The sequence below is a fragment of the Coccinella septempunctata genome, chromosome 3 (genome assembly GCF_907165205.1).
Source record: "Coccinella septempunctata chromosome 3, icCocSept1.1, whole genome shotgun sequence".
NCBI classification, from domain to species: Eukaryota; Metazoa; Arthropoda; class Insecta; order Coleoptera; family Coccinellidae; genus Coccinella; species Coccinella septempunctata.
The window spans coordinates 28334103-28350834 of record NC_058191.1 but is presented as its reverse complement, the minus strand read 5'-3'; the positions used below and the strand labels follow the sequence as shown (position 1 = coordinate 28350834).

At 33.4% G+C, this 16732-nt stretch overlaps 2 protein-coding genes across 4 annotated transcripts in view; one reads left to right on the top strand and one right to left on the bottom strand.

The window, feature by feature from the left end:
• The window catches only part of LOC123308944 (protein PALS1), a 71794-nt gene that overhangs the window by 3142 nt on the left and 51920 nt on the right, over positions 1–16732 (bottom strand). For all 3 annotated transcript variants that reach the window (XM_044891774.1, XM_044891775.1, XM_044891776.1), the window contains 4 exons: positions 6231–6458; positions 3733–3949; positions 1462–1749; positions 1133–1354 (listed from right to left, as the gene is read on the bottom strand). In XM_044891774.1, the coding sequence (XP_044747709.1) occupies positions 1133–1354; positions 1462–1749; positions 3733–3949; positions 6231–6458 (955 nt within the window). The remainder of the gene's footprint in view (positions 1–1132; positions 1355–1461; positions 1750–3732; positions 3950–6230; positions 6459–16732) is intronic.
• On the top strand, positions 7424–15045 carry LOC123308945. Its single transcript, XM_044891777.1, has 2 exons — positions 7424–7670; positions 13035–15045. The coding sequence occupies exon 2, from the start codon at positions 13038–13040 to the stop codon at positions 15024–15026; it is 1989 nt and encodes a 662-aa protein (XP_044747712.1). The 5' UTR covers positions 7424–7670; positions 13035–13037; the 3' UTR covers positions 15027–15045.

The window sequence follows — 16732 nt, the reverse complement described above, 5'->3', positions numbered from 1 at the left end:
TAGGGATTCTCAATCTAAGTAGGTACCTACTCTGAAAGATTTTTGCTAGCTAGAAAACAAAAATTTTTATATTTGAAGAATGCCCATCACAAGCGCCTATAATTAAGCTCAGCTCTTGTAAAAACGTTTGTCTCCACTTCCCCAAAATAACACGGTATTTGTTCTTTTGTTCGTTACTGTGCGTGGAGAGTACAGGACCAATACCAATAACTATTCACCAAAAAGGTACAAATAGTCAAGATTAATTAAGGAACTGGGAGGAGAGGAATTGAATTGAAAATTATATTCGCTAACATCTTCGACGAACCTTATGTGCTTATTGGTTAGTTTATATAGTCAGACGCTCAGTTAATACAGAGTGTTCTCAAAGGTGAAGCTTTTTTGACAGAAGGTAGAACTCATCAAAATAACCGTCTGTTCCGATATTCCTGAACAGTACTGTCAGTAATTCAGAGACGATTCCTATTGGCCCAGTCGTTCCAGTTCTATTGTTATTCGATTGCTGGCCAGTAAAACCAGCAATATCGGAACAGGCCCTATGTCGTTTAACTACAAATTGTCTATATAAAATATCCAAGATGGCTGAGGTAAAACCCTGTTCGAACAAGAAGATTGTGATGCCCATTATGACAAAATTCGTGAATATTTTAGACGAATTTTATCTCGCCAGATTTTGAAGTATTATTTTTTTTTACACTTGTGTCCTAAGCCTTCTTCTGAGCCATTTCAAAAAATTGTGTAAGTTACTAAAAAATAATGGCAACAATTCGGAAATTCTAAGTTTCCATTTTCATTACCACGTAAATATCGAATGAGCCAATATCCTAAACGAAACCAGATGGTCGAATCAGGAGATAAGTTTTTTCCCACTGTCTAGGGTCATATTATTAGGATCTATTTCAGTAATCATTCTCAATTTTTTTTTCAACTTTGACATTTTGAAAGTTTTGTATAGGTGATTTTTGGTGAAACGCTTCATTTTGACCAGTTCTACTTTCTGTTGAAAAGAAAAGCCTCACCTTCAAATACACCCTGTATACTAAAGGCGTTATTTCCATCGTTTTCGGTTGAGTTCGTGAGAATGGTGTAGTTATCGTCAGTCAAGACGTTATGAATGGTTTTCTAAACTCACCTACTACGACTGCATCTCCCTCATTTCGTACTGTAGCACCAAGGGGCTCGGTACTCTTTTCAATTTTGATGATTTTAATGTTCTCCTCCCCATACCTATGATCCGACACCGTCGATCTTATTGTGTTTTGTGAAGGTTGGGGTGATGCGTTCACAGTAGTATCTGGCGGTAGCGTCGAAATCACTCCATCATGAGCAACCATAAGAGCTTCAAACTCATACCCTGAAAACAATGATATTTGTATCAGATTCTAAGTTCATCCTACTAGGGGATTTACTCATTGCGAATTTGAGGAAACCCTTATGAAAACTGAAAACCTGAAAACTCACCTGTAAGTAGTGTCGCCAGTTCTACAGCATAGGCAGTTTGCAGATTAGCAAGGGCGTCAAGGCAGTCTCTGAGGGCAGCTTGAGCATTACTCTGCGGCCTTGGGATAGTCCTGGTACGCACTGCTTGCACCTTATTGTGCACCGCTAAGGCCTTTCCAAACTGTGGCGATAGAAGAAGCGACTGCACAGCAGCTACCCTTCCGTCGATACCGCTCAGTCCGCCACCAGCGCCAGCTTTCTTAAGTTGTAACTGCAGACGTTGCACTGCCGCCACAAGATCCCCGTAACCTGATATTAAAAATTTCAGTCAACATAATTCTTGAAACAGATATCGCGAGGGATATTTGGAACGGATTTTAACACCATTAATATAAGCTGCGAATTCAATTAAGGCGTGACGTTTGTTTTTAAGACGAATTCCAACCACAGGTGGGTGGAAAACAATATGATTATACGGAGTGGTCCAATAAATTTCTATCAGTTCTGATCTATAAATATAAATACAAACTTCTGTTTTAGGATTTTTGAGTAGAGCAATCGAACAATGAATGTTACGTCGAAAACCTTTTCAAACTACACAACTTGTTGAAAATGGCCGCTTCCAGCTAGGATATAAGAGTCCCGTCTTCTTTTTATGGATTCCAGAATTTGTTATTTATTTAGATGACATGTATAACATCCATTTCCGTACAAAGGCTTACAGACTTCAGATAATTATCCTTAATTTTTCGCAATGTTTATTCAGTTGAACAAAATTTTTTGAGATTTAAAAAATGAAGTGTAACTGAATGCATGGATAATTTCTTCGGTTTAAAACAAGAGAATCCCTGAAGGCGGCGAATGCTTGACGAAACGTTCAATAGATGAATGAGCCAAAATGAGTTCAATAAATCTTACAAGAAATTTTTCTTCATTAACGTCAACAATAGCTACAAAAGAGGCGAATAAATAAAGAAGAAGATGAAATTAGGATAAGATTACTACTTTAAATCAGAAATATAGTGAGTATTTCATTCGAGGACAAAATTATGATGCAGCAACATTGAAAGAATTATTATAAGAATGTTCCTTTAATTAACTTATTAAACCAAAGAATGGAAATAAAGATTCACTTATTAGCAGAGTTTTCGAAATATTTCAACTTCCAAAGTAGGTAAGACTGAAAAAAATCGAGAAAAAAAGCAGTTTCAAATGGAAGGGTTTTCTTCAAATAAATAAAAATACGAAAAACTAAATGAATTATTTACTTTAAATGCAATGTGGTGAACACCCCAAGATGCAGACTTGTTATATTTTAAGCACCCTCTTAATTTGTGAGTAACAAATGAAAGGGCCTGGTGAAAGTATTTCGAAACACTTCAAATACAATATGGCGGAACTCCAATATGGCGGGCTAGTTATTTCCTCACAAACACTTTATTTGTTTGCATGGGTATCAAATGGAAGGGTTTTTTAGAACAATACGAAAGTTGAAATGGGGTAACAGCGGTTGTGGCCACTTAAAGACATTTTTCTACTTTCAAATTATGATCGCACCCTTATTTACGCACCGCTTCACAATTAAAAATTTGAAAACACTCATAAATATTGTGATTAGAGAGCCAAGCAAAAACTGTTTTGGCGGCGAATTAAGTAGGTAATAAAAAAATGAATTTCGGAATATAGTTTTTCATTTATTTGATTAATCTTTTTCGAACACAAGATATCACCCACGTCTTCCAGTTTTCTCTTAATGACCATTACTACCATAAAAATACCAAAAATTCAAAGAACCCAACTCTTGAAACCGAGTTTCAGTTATGAATGAAGTTATGAATATTTGAACGTTTTGTAAAATAAAAGCATATTTTCTTGTATAACGCGCCGTTTTCGAGTAATTTTATATTAATAAATTAAGTTAATATTGAAAAATAGGGTATTTTGGCTTTGTATTCTGTTTAAAAATTCACAGTATGTATAGTGTCACAGATTCAGCTAGTTATTCTGAACACTGAAGGTATTTTTGTTTTTCCAGGGGTGCCACAGCTCATTTTGAAAACTTATAATGGCTATCTTTTAATCAGGTGGAACAAATGCTATAGGAAGAGAGTGTTTCTTTTGACCTCAAGAATCTACTGTTAAAATATTTGTACGAGTGAAAGACTCACCCTGTATATAAGTTCAATACAGGCGCCAAATGTTTCTGCGCGATATTCAGACATTAATTTTTTAATTAGGATTGAGTATTGAAGTGGATCCTCTAGGATTATATATAGATATATTGGAACTCACTGTATGTGGTGTGAACAATTTCTTTTTCCGATGCCACCGTAGGTGTGACGGAACCTGACGATTCTCCCAGTTCATCATCTGAATAAGCATCGTTGATAGTTCCCTGACTTCTACTTTCCAGCGCCTGTAATTTTTTCGATCCTCGTAATGACCTATTGAGGAATTCGTTTTGAGCAGCTATTCTTTCTTCTTCTTCCTTTCTCTTTCTGATTTGTTCCTAAAGAAAAATATAGAATAGACAACTACAATTAAATTATTGATTCTAACTTTTCTTACACTCAACTAGGTACTTTCGTACCAACTAATCGTGCTGTCCATATTTTATTGATAGGTTCGGATATATTAAAATGTTATAATTTCTTTTCGAGCCAAAATATTGACAAGAAGTCAAGAGCAAGACAGGTTATTGTCGTGCGACATTTTCAACTAAATTTCACTCATTTGCTCTGTATATAATGGACAAAAATATAGACACTCCCCTGTGTATTCTGAAAAAAATTTAGTGATTTCACACCGCACGCACTAATCTTTTTTATATCATTCATATATATTAAAAATTTTCAAATATATCTCACAGAAGATTTTATCCAAAGGAATGATTTTCGGAATATAGTTTTTCATCTATATGATGAATATTCTCCGAGCACAAAATTCCACCCACATCTTCCAGTTCCTTCATTATGATAATGTATAAAACTTTCAAAAATATTAAATAAACAAAATATTGAGTCCGATCAATTTTTCATTCACACAACAATGCACCTGCAACATTTTGGTTGGAAAATGTTTTTCCCGAAAACCCTTGGGGTAAGTTATCCAACAAGGGTTATGTCAAACTCTTTCCTTATTCTCTTGATCAATAAGGTTAAAGAAAGCTTGGCAATATCGAAACTTATGGAAGCACAAAACAATCGAAAAATCATCTCTCATGATCTTATATATTATATCATTCAAGCAAATTATAAATTGAAGAGTTTGAATGGATTGATAAAATTTGCGATTGTGGTAAAAATTACAATGAATTATCTGAATTGGTTCAGAAATTTACCCAGTAAGTACAGTCATCTGAAAAAATCAATTTAATTCGAACACATTTGAGATAATGTGGACTTACATCTTACATCAATAATAATATTGCTCCCACTTTGCACAACCGTTTCCCTTTTAGTTTAATAGAAATTAAATGATAAATTAAGTAGGTATAATTAATAACCAATTTATTGCTTGAGAGCAAACAGCAAATGTAAACTACTACAATTCAATTTCTTTCAATATAAAATTTCAAAACATTATCGGTTTTATAGGTAAGACATCGCAATGGAAAATATTACGTATGACAAATAAAGTATGCTAACTGCTTTAATGACATTGAGGAGTGTATTTTTGAATGTGTTATCTACTGTTCCCGAAAGTATCTGAATGCTGAATGCAACACTGATAAGTAATCTTTCTAAGCCTAATTGTTGATTCTAGTTGGCACACATTATATGTAATATCCAAAAACCGAGGTGAAATACATATTTCACCTAGGCTGTTCTTAATGCATATTAAGTTCGTTATGCATATTACGAACAGCTATTATACAGAGCATTGGGATTTTTAGCAAGGTAACTTCTTTAACTTTGTTCTGCAAACAGATTGAAGAGTAGCCTGTATAAAAGTATACCTGAGTTGAGTAATTATTAGCATGAGCTGAAAAAAAAGCAATCCGAAAAGATGATAAATATTTAGCGGAAGAATTATAAGACTGATATTAAATGTAATATTCAAAGAATAAACAGTTCAGGGCACCAACCAACAATAGGTCATAGGTTTATTTTTTACCAAGGGAGAATCACGACAAAATCAATAATCTTTTTGCTAATCATCTCATCAGAGATTATATTCTGTCGATCAATAGCTACATATGTATGTCAAAGGTACCTATTGCTTTCTACCTCTAACCTGTTCTATCAAACACCATCTATCCTCAATATTAAAACATACTGCACTCATAATCGTCGAAAGCACTCAAATTTCACATTTGATTTAATGTTTATATTCAATGCAACCCGACTACAAACATCTCGTATTGACTTTCGCAATCATTAAAACAAGCCAATATTGTTATTACCTGTGCATTGTTGATAGTGATGTAAAACTCCGTGTATTATTGGCCCCTACTGATAACGTTTTTATTTGTGGAGTGGGAGTAATTGGATTTTTACGTAAGGATATTGATGACAACACTTTTAAGGTGACGATTGTCATGTTCTCGTCGCTTCTACTACTTCTACTATCATGACAAATTGAAGACAAGACGGAGATCTTCACAATATTATCATAATAAGATTTTATTATGTCCCTACTGTTTGCAGTGGTTAAAATTACCTTCTTATTATTATGGGACGGATCCCATTTTGAAACTGGGCTTCCATAGCAGAAGGGTATGTTTTTATCCACTTCAATCTAGTGGTCGAAAATCTCAGTAAGGAAGATATAGATTAATCAAAAGGTACCTGATATTTTTTGATGCTGTTGAGTTGCTCTCTGGTAGGTTCTGTAACAGCTGTAGGTGTTGCTGGAGTCATAGCTGTGATGTTGTTGTTATTATTTGTTATTCTTGCAGGTAGCTGAGGAGCTGGAGCTCTGTTGACTAGTCGGCCATCTTTCTCTATTTTGAGATGATCCCTTGGAGGTGGTACTGGTTTAGAATTTGGTGTGGTGGCACTTCCATTGAGACCACTCTATAAATAATCGAAGACATAGTTAAAAGTGTTTGTTATGATTCTTCTTCTAAGAATGTGGTGTTTTATTGTTAATTGTTATTGGAGCAGATAATGAAGTATAAAGAAAAGAATGTTGAAAATCACCAGTATCCAGAAAAAAAAAACTATTCAACTTTTATAAAGTATATATCTAGTAAATCATAAATTCAGACTGAGGGTGTTTCGTCTTTCGTCCATTTCCTAGGACAAAATTCCAATAATGAGAGTCAAATTGTAAAGGTCTGTATTATCGTTGACTAGTACTCCATTAACTTTCAATTTATCTAGTAAATCTATATTCTATATACGACTTAGTACCACTCTGGTTTCTCCATACCTTTTCTTAACTACAACTAATTGAAATTCATTAGAAGATTACTCAAATCATGTTAGTGTTCGAGTGAGTATGTTGTTGCCACCCTGTATACAAGGGCCCCATTGTTAACACATTTTTGCTCAAGTCAGCATTTTCCAAAACAATATATAAGTAGCAGCATGACGCTCTCAGTTCAGTTCAGATCGTACCGTTGAGATTGATTCTTCATTCATATCGCATAGTTCAAATTAATTTTCGTATCTATTGATCTATTTCTGTATCTTGTGCCTTCCAAATAAATTAATTAAAAATAACAGTGCGTTATCCTTCGTAAAGTGACAATCTATCAATCTATAATAGTGTTCATAACTAAAGGTTTTACGGAGCTTTACCTCAATAAAGCTGCCCTGGTGACAGCGACCCTGCTTTCTGTTAGTTTTTTAAAAAACTAAGTTCGTTCCGAAAGGAATACAACACAAAAATTGGTGACAGAGCGGTGGGATACCTAAAGGAGAGCCAGCAGAATACCTCAAGGAAAGCCAACAGGACATCTGAAAAGAGCCTACAAGGACCTGCAGGATATCTACTGGATTGCAGTCGCCGTGTTTCTTCAGTTTAGTACAGTGCAGTGATTGTGCAGTGTCACTCGAGAAGAAGATCACATCTTGACCGCCTCTCTATGAGCACAGCTCTTAATAGGAAAAGACCCCAAGCTATAAGCCAAAGCTGCTTCCCTCTTCTGTAACTGGATCTCAAGATTCACCGGACTAGCGGAGTCTACGCAGAAGAATCCACCTGTGTAACTGGATCCTAAGATTCACCTGACTACTGGAGTCTACGCACGGGTTCAAATTCCTAATTCCCTCGAGAAAAACGTAAGTCAATTTTCTGTTTATCAACCATCATTTATATAATCGTTCTCAAGTGAAATCAATTTCCTTAAATCCTTCATCATGTCAAATCCTGAAATTAAGAATATTCCTCAAAATGACGATCTCTCTGACGACGAAAGTTCTTCAAATAATCTCCCAATAACAGTTCTCTTTAAGTTTATCAAACCCTTCGATGGAAATCGATCTGAACTCAATACCTTCATTCAAAACACAAATTCTGCTTTTTCACTTGCTTCACCTGATCAAATCGATAGTTTATTACTCTATGTTGTATCACAACTCTCAGCTAGTGTCGTTAATGAATTAGAATTATCGGATATAACTTCTTGGACTCAATTAAAAATTCGTTTGAAACAATTTTATGGCCAAACGAAACATTTAGTTCAAACGCACGAAGAACTTGAAACCATTCGACAAGCGCCATATGAAAATATAACTGATTTCTTTAAACGTCTGGAAAAAGTAAAAAACGAATGTATTCAAGCTGAAATTTTGAGTTGTTCTCATCCTGACGAACTTCCGGGATTGAAAAAATCAATTCAACAAACTGCTCTTCGACGGTTCATCATTCATTCCAAAGCAGAAATAAGTCAAATGCTTCGAGCTAGAAATATAGGTGATTTGAATGAAGCTTATTCTATTGCTCTTCAAGAGGAAAAAATTATAAATTATACTAAATCTAAATCTAATTCTATGAATCGTATAACCAATCAAAGAAATTCTTATTCAAATAATCACAGAGCCTCTTTTCAAAATAATCAAAGGAATGGCACAACTCCTAATTTTCAAAATCATAACTATAAACGTAATTATAATATGAATAATAGACCTCCTAATCCTTCGAATGAAAGATATTATTTCGTAAAGAATAATTCAAACGTTAATAATCATGCCTCAACTTCTAGACAAAATAGTCCTCCTAATTATACCTTAAATCCAAACGCTCAATCTTACAAGTTTTGTAATTATTGTAAAAAATCAGGTCATATAATATCAGAATGTAGGAAACGAGAATTCAACAATTCTAAAGTCAATCATTTAAACGGGGAAAGTTCGGACCTGAAGAATGCCCAGGATTCCGACGAAATCATTCAGAAGGCATTCAATTAAATTCAAAAATAAACAGTTCTCACAATAAGTCTAATATTCCTCATGATAAATTAAAATTTCTAAGATTCAAAATCCCAAATTCTCCTAAAAAATATGTAACTCTTTTAATTGATACAGGAGCGGCCTGTTCCATTATAAAACATGATGCACTTATTCCCAGCCAAACTCATCTTGATAAAAATGATATTGTTTTATTGAATGGAATAAATCCCAATATGCCTATCAATACAATTGGAACAACGGAAATATCTTTGTCAATATCGTCCTTAAATATTGTTCATAAATTCAATGTTATAAACGCTGCAAAAATACAGACTCATTTCGACGGGTTGCTTGGTAACGATTTCTTCCAAGAACAAAAAGCTATTCTTAATTATGCAGACAATGTTGCAATTATAAACGGACACCGTATTCGTTTCAACAATGAAATTAAAGAAGATAAAATAATCATTCCTCCTCGATGCGAAGTTATTGCTGAAGTCGATATTGTTGGCAATTTGAGACAGGGACTCATTGAGAAATTAACAATATGTGATAACGTTCTTATACCCAATACTCTTGTTACAAATGATAATTCAAAAGCTCGTATTCCAATTCTCAACTTGAATTCTAAAGAAGTCACAATAGACAGACCCGTATTGGAAATAATTGAATTCTTACCGGAAAAATCTATAAATTTGAATCTTTCAACTAACTATAATCAGAATCACTCAAAAAAAGAAGCATTTCAAAGAAATAAAATTCTTGAAGAAAATCTTCGATTGAATCATTTAAATGAGGAAGAAAAAGCATCCATTATAAAAATTTGTCATAAATATTCAAGCTTATTCTATCTACCAGGCGATTCCTTAACTTCAACACCAACATTAAAACATGAAATTCCAACATCATCTAACATTCCAATCTCTTCTAAAATTTATCGATTACCTAAAATTCATGAAAAAGAAGCTAATGAACAGATTCAGAAAATGCTCGATCAAGATATCATAAGACCTTCTAATTCTCCGTGGAATTCACCAATTTGGATTGTTCCTAAGAAAAAAGATGCATCAGGACAACAAAAATGGCGATTAGTTTGTGATTTTAGAAAACTTAATGAAATAACGGTCGGTGATAGTTATCCACTTCCTAATATTGAGAGCATATTAGATCAATTAGGAAATGCAATCTATTTTTCAACTTTAGATCTCGCATCAGGATTTTATCAGGTCGAGTTAGAAGAAAAAGATAAATTTAAAACGGCTATAGCTACTCCATCAGGACTTTACGAATTCAACAGAATGCCTATGGGACTCAAAAACAGTCCGAGTCGTTTAGCAAGACTTATGAAAATTGTACTATCCGGGCTCCAAGGTGCTAAATGTTTTTGTTATATTGATGATATAGTGGTTCATGGTTCTTCATTAGAAGATCATAATTCGATGCTAGAAGATGTTTTCCGTCAATTACAAATTCACAATCTTCAATTACAGCCGGATAAATGCGAATTTTTATGTCGAGAAATAACGTATCTAGGTCATCATGTATCAGAGGAAGGTGTTAAACCCGATCCAAACAAAATCGAAGTTATTAAAAATATTTCAGTTCCCAAAAATCCTAAACAATTAAAATCGTTTCTAGGTCTTATTGGTTATTATCGGAAATTCATTGAAAACTTTTCCGCTATTGCTAAGCCATTACATAACTTACTGAAGAAAAATCAAAAATTCGAATGGACAGAAGATTGTCAGAAGTCCTTTGAAAAATTTAAAGACATCCTTACCAAAGAACCAATTCTCAAATTTCCTAATTTTTCAGAAACATTTATATTAACTACTGACGCTTCAAACGATGCTATTGCTGCGGTACTTTCTCAAGGACCTATTGGAAAAGATTTACCCATCAGTTATTATTCTAAGACTCTAACAAAATCTGAAAGAAATTATTCCACGACAGAAAAGGAATTATTAGCTATCGTTGAATCTTGTAAACATTACAGACCATACCTTTATGGGCAAAAATTCATTATTTGCACAGATCATAAACCTTTAGTTTGGTTGAAAAATTGTAAGGAACCTTCAAGTCGCTTATTGAGATGGAGATTGAAATTAATGGACTATGATTATGAAATAGTGTATAAGAAAGGAAAGTTGAATCAGAATGCAGATGCTCTAAGTCGTTTAATTCAAGACAATAATAATGAAATCTCATATAATGACTTTATGAATAAATACGAATCCAAAACCATACAGAATTCTTCCAATATTCAAGAAAAGCTAGGTGATCTTTTCGAAACGCCACCTAATCATTCTCTAGTACATTGTGTATCTCAGGATTTTAAAATGGGTAAAGGAATTGCATTAATATTCAAAACTAGATTTGGACAAGTAGATGAGTTGAAATCTCAAAATAAAACTGTAGGACAAGTGGCTTATATTAGTGATCAAAACCGAAGAATTTATTACCTCATAACCAAAGCTCTCTCTTTCCAAAAACCTACTTATCAAACAGTTTTCAAAGCTCTAATGAATCTCAAAATTTTATGTCAACAAAATAATGAATCACATTTAGCTTTCCCTCGTATCAGTTGTGGTTTAGACAATCTTTATTGGCCAAAAATATTTCATATGATCAAATACATTTTTCACGATTCGTCGATCAGTATAACGATATATAATTTACCTGATGAACACAGTAAAAATTTTGTTTATTCTATAGATGATGAAGACCTCACGTTTGAAAACTTCAAAGGCTTTCATCAAAGAGAAGTTAAAATTCCTAAACCTAAGGTTGTTAATACGCCAATTTCCAATATAAAAACATTTATAATTCCAATGTCATGCGATTACTCAAATTCGAACAAATTTCTTGATTTTATAAAAACTCATTTTTCAGATCTTCCAGAAAATCCTAAAGTTACTGATATAATAGCAAAAAAGTTAACTCATCAATTTATTTTTGTTCTCTTTCTAAAAGAATTTAATGATCAATCTGTAACATACGAAGATTTATTCGCAACTTTCGTTAATCTTAGACTAATGCTCAATTTTAACAACATAAAAAAGTTCACGATTCCAAATATAGCTCTTTTTAAAAATAATTCAATAATCCGAGAAGATACCTTTTTCAGTCTCTTATATTTTCTGTTTCGTGACTTTGAATATGAAATTTTATGCGACGAACGAATTAATGTAAGTGATGAAAACTTAATAAAGGAAATTTTATTCGATAATCATGATTCACCATTAGCTGGACACCAAGGATTTGAACGCACATACGAAAAAATAAAGAAATTCTATTTTTGGGATAATATGAAAGATCATATTCGAAAGTATATAAGGAGATGCAAAATATGTCAAAAATCTAAAACTGATTTCAAACATAATAAAAGTCCTATGATCATTACAACTACCTCAACCAAATTCTGTGAACAAATTGCCTTAGATATAGTTGGTCCTCTACCTATGACGAAAAATAATAATCGCTTTATATTAACCATTCAAGACGACTTAACGAAATTCATTCAAGCTTACGCTCTCAACATACATGATGCTGTAACGGTAGCAATACACTTTCTTAAATTCTGTACACAATTCGGATTTCCAAACAATATTCTCACAGATCAAGGCGTAGAATTCACATCGAAAATATTCAAGGAAATAAATAAGTTAATGTCGATCAAACATAAGCAATCATCTCCATATCACCCTCAAACGCAAGGATCCTTAGAAAGAACACATCTAACTCTTAAAGATTATTTCAAATGCTATGTAAATAAAGACTCTAATAACTGGGATGAATTCCTCAACTTTGCAACGTTTAGTTATAATACCTCAATACATAAATCTACTCAAAAAACCCCATATGAATTAGTCTTTGGACAAAGGGCTCGAATTCCGTCACAAATAAATAATCCGAAAAACCTAAATAATTATTCAGAACTAGCTACTGATATCACAAATAAATTGAAAATATTAAGAGAAACTGCTCGTGATAATCTTCTAAAGTCTAAAAATAAATCCAAGGAATATTATGATAAAACTCACAATAGAACGTATCAATTCAATGAAGGCGATCTTGTACTTCTTTATGACTCACAGTCGAAAGCGAAAAATAAGAAACTAGCTCCAAATTACAAAGGACCTTATAAAATAGAACAGATACATAATAATCAGACAGCAACATTGAGAATTAGTCCTTCGAAACTAAAAACTTATCATTTTAATAAATTAAAACCTTATGTTGCAGATAATGCAGATAATGACGAAAATAATTGTTCTCCTCCAGTTATTCACTTTCCAAGTCCTTCTTCAAGCACATCAATATGAAATCAATCCTATCAAATCATCCTCCGGTTTACTATATCATAATCTTGGTAAGGCACAAATATCAAACGAAAAATATATAATTCTTACATATCATAACTTAACTCATTTCAAATATCAAGTCGTACAAATATTAGGTTTCTACTCGAACTCTATAAATCTATGTGATATCGCAATGGCAGAGCATCTTTCTAATGACTGTAAAAATCAATTAAGTTACGTGAAAACCAAAGTTACAATAATTGAGGAAATTTATAAAATTATATCTCATCAAATTAATATGCCAAGAAAGAAACGTGGCTTATTTAACGGCGTCGGGACGGCTATTAAATGGTTAACTGGTAACCCAGATTCAGAAGACGCTCAATTTTATTCAGATGCAATAAATCAAATCATAAATAACGAAAAACAAACTGATGTTCTAATGCAGCAACAAGTATCAATTCTTTCATCTACCATTTCTAATTTCAATAATTCATTTTATAAAATGAACGAAAACATAGGAATCTTAAATAAGAACTTAAAAGAATTTAATCAGTTCTCGAAGGATCTTAATAATATTCAACATGCGTATGAAATAGAATCTCAAATTTCAAATCATCTTATACTGCTCATTGAAATGACTGATGAACTCCTATTCAATTTGCAAAATTACGTGAATGATGTTTCACTTATACAGCATGGAATAATAAATTATAGAATTTTGCCTCCAGAAGCACTTTATCGAGAACTTCTGAAAATCTCTACTAATATTTCTCTTCCTATTCCTTTGAGTATCGAAAACGTTTATTACTACTATAAAATCATGAACTTGAAATCTTTCATAAAAAATAGCTTACTAACAATTGCATTCGAAATACCTATTTCTTCCTCACAAGACCTCGATCTTTATCAACTATTCTCTTTACCACACCCTCATTCTGAAGATAATAGTTTATTCTCTTATATCGAACCATCCAAACCCTTCCTACTGATTTCACCTATGAGAACAAATTATTTGTTGGCTGATAAATTGGAAAATTGTATTGAATACCATCCGAGAGAGTGGATTTGCAATCAGATGCCAACCATGAAGAAAATCGACTCTTCCTGTGAAGTACAACTGCTAATGAAAATCGTCAACAAGATTCCCGACTCCTGCATGAAAAGAAATATCATAGCCGATGCTGAAATCTGGCACAAGACCGACGTTAATGAATGGCTGTTCTCCCTATCCAATCCAACTCGAATCTCTATCATCTGTGGTGAAGAATCCTTAAAGCAAGAAATCATCGAGAAGATGGGTATTCTAAAGCTCAACTCACACTGCAAGGCATTTACTGATCATACAAGTCTAGAAACCAGCGCAGTACTAGCTTCCCTAAACTCAAGTTATGAAATTCCATCTTCAAGTATAATACAGGACGATTGCTGCCAGAAATTGAAGAGAAATCTCACTGTCCACGCAATTCATATGGAACCAATAAAATTAACAAGTGTCAACCTCCACGAACTCAAGTATGCTCAACACAAGCTAGCAGAATTCGATGATCAACTCCAACAACAACTGAATAGGCCTTTCATCATCCAACACTCTTCGTGGGTAACAACAGCCCTATCAATTACATGTGGTACCATTTTGCTCATTGTCCTCTACAATTTTATGAAATGGTGTGGATGTTTCCAAATTCTCCGAAGAATCTTCTGCTGTACCAAAGAGCCTAGGGCCATTGAAGCAGGTCCATGTTTCCAGATCTTCAACCAATGTCACAAGAGACCAATACAGCAACCAGTTCAAGTCTACTACGATGCAGAACTCCAACGTCTTAATTACCCAGGTTCCTCTGAGACAGAAATCCGAGTATCGAGACCAGAAGACGCCTCCAGCAGCGGGTCTCAAACACAGAGAAGAACAAACAAGACATTAAAAATTAATCCTCATTAATTGTTACAATTTTACATATATCTTACTCCTTTATATTTTTTCTAATATCTCGTTCAATTTGAAATGTCTTAATTTCTTGATAATTCTATGCTCTCATTTTTGGACTAATTGAATATCCATAATTTATTGATTTTAATCTTGATATCACTGAATAATTTAATTAGAATATATCTTTACATTTTAATACCTCATGTAAGGTGTCATACTGCTTCAGAATTCTTATTTTAAAGATTTTTGCTCTTCTTGCACATCAAAAATCTTCTTTTAGGGGGGAGATGTTGCCACCCTGTATACAAGGGCCCCATTGTTAACACATTTTTGCTCAAGTCAGCATTTTCCAAAACAATATATAAGTAGCAGCATGACGCTCTCAGTTCAGTTCAGATCGTACCGTTGAGATTGATTCTTCATTCATATCGCATAGTTCAAATTAATTTTCGTATCTATTGATCTATTTCTGTATCTTGTGCCTTCCAAATAAATTAATTAAAAATAACAGTGCGTTATCCTTCGTAAAGTGACAATCTATCAATCTATAATAGTGTTCATAACTAAAGGTTTTACGGAGCTTTACCTCAATAAAGCTGCCCTGGTGACAGCGACCCTGCTTTCTGTTAGTTTTTTAAAAAACTAAGTTCGTTCCGAAAGGAATACAACAATGTATATGGGTAGTAGTTACAATAATATTTTGCATTAACATAGAGAAAATCAATGAAACTTGAGATGAATTCTCAACATCCTTAGTTGAAGTTGAAGAGGAACTACGGAGTTATTGTTTAGGTATTTTGAAGCTTATGTACCATTTTCAAGAAATATTGCAATGGCAAAATGAGTTGAAATTGTGTTCATCTTTTAATTGTTTCAATTCTTTCTGAAATATGAAGAAACTCTGCAAATTTTTCGTACTCTTCGATTTGTCTTTTTTAATTTCCTATTTTTCCCTATAGTTGATCTTAATTACAATTCACAATTTCGAATTGGCAATCTGACATCGACATGCTTCTTACATAATAATTTATCAGTAGTTTGAAATCAAAATTTCAATTCGACTGAAAATAGAGCCATACGTGGGTGTCATGGTATACTGAGGCACTACATTACTACTTTGTAGAAGTCGTACCACAATAGATTATAGCAGATAAATTTATTATAAAAATTCATTCGTAATTTTTTCATTTATTTTCTGGCATCTACATGTTAGGAACTGTGAGGATTTTATGAAAGGTAAATTTTTTCGAAATAATGAACAAAAAGCTAAAATGTCAAGGTTAATGGCAGATCTCCGTATAGGAAGAATGAGTAAGGTTTCGTCTGCAACAGGTACTCTTTTCTGAGAACCCCTTATTGTCATAATAATAAGAAACGTAAACCAACGGTCTTCGAGAATCTCAACAAACCTGTTGGTCTCTCTAGTCATTGATATGCGTCACAGCGGAAGAATTCAATGGGGACCTGCGCCTCTACAGGTACTACCGGAAAGGGATTTCCTTGCATTTCCTGTTGTCAATTTTTTTACGTTTAACAAACCGCGTCACCTTCGTGCTTCGAAAATTAAGTTGCCATTGGAGTAGTCAGGACGAAACTGTTATTATTTGAATTTTGATACAGACTTGCTCGTGTGTTCATTGAAGGTGAAGGCATTACGCTTATGGAGTACTTGAAATTTTTCAGCCTCATAAAATATTTGGTAGATTATGTCTTGAGTA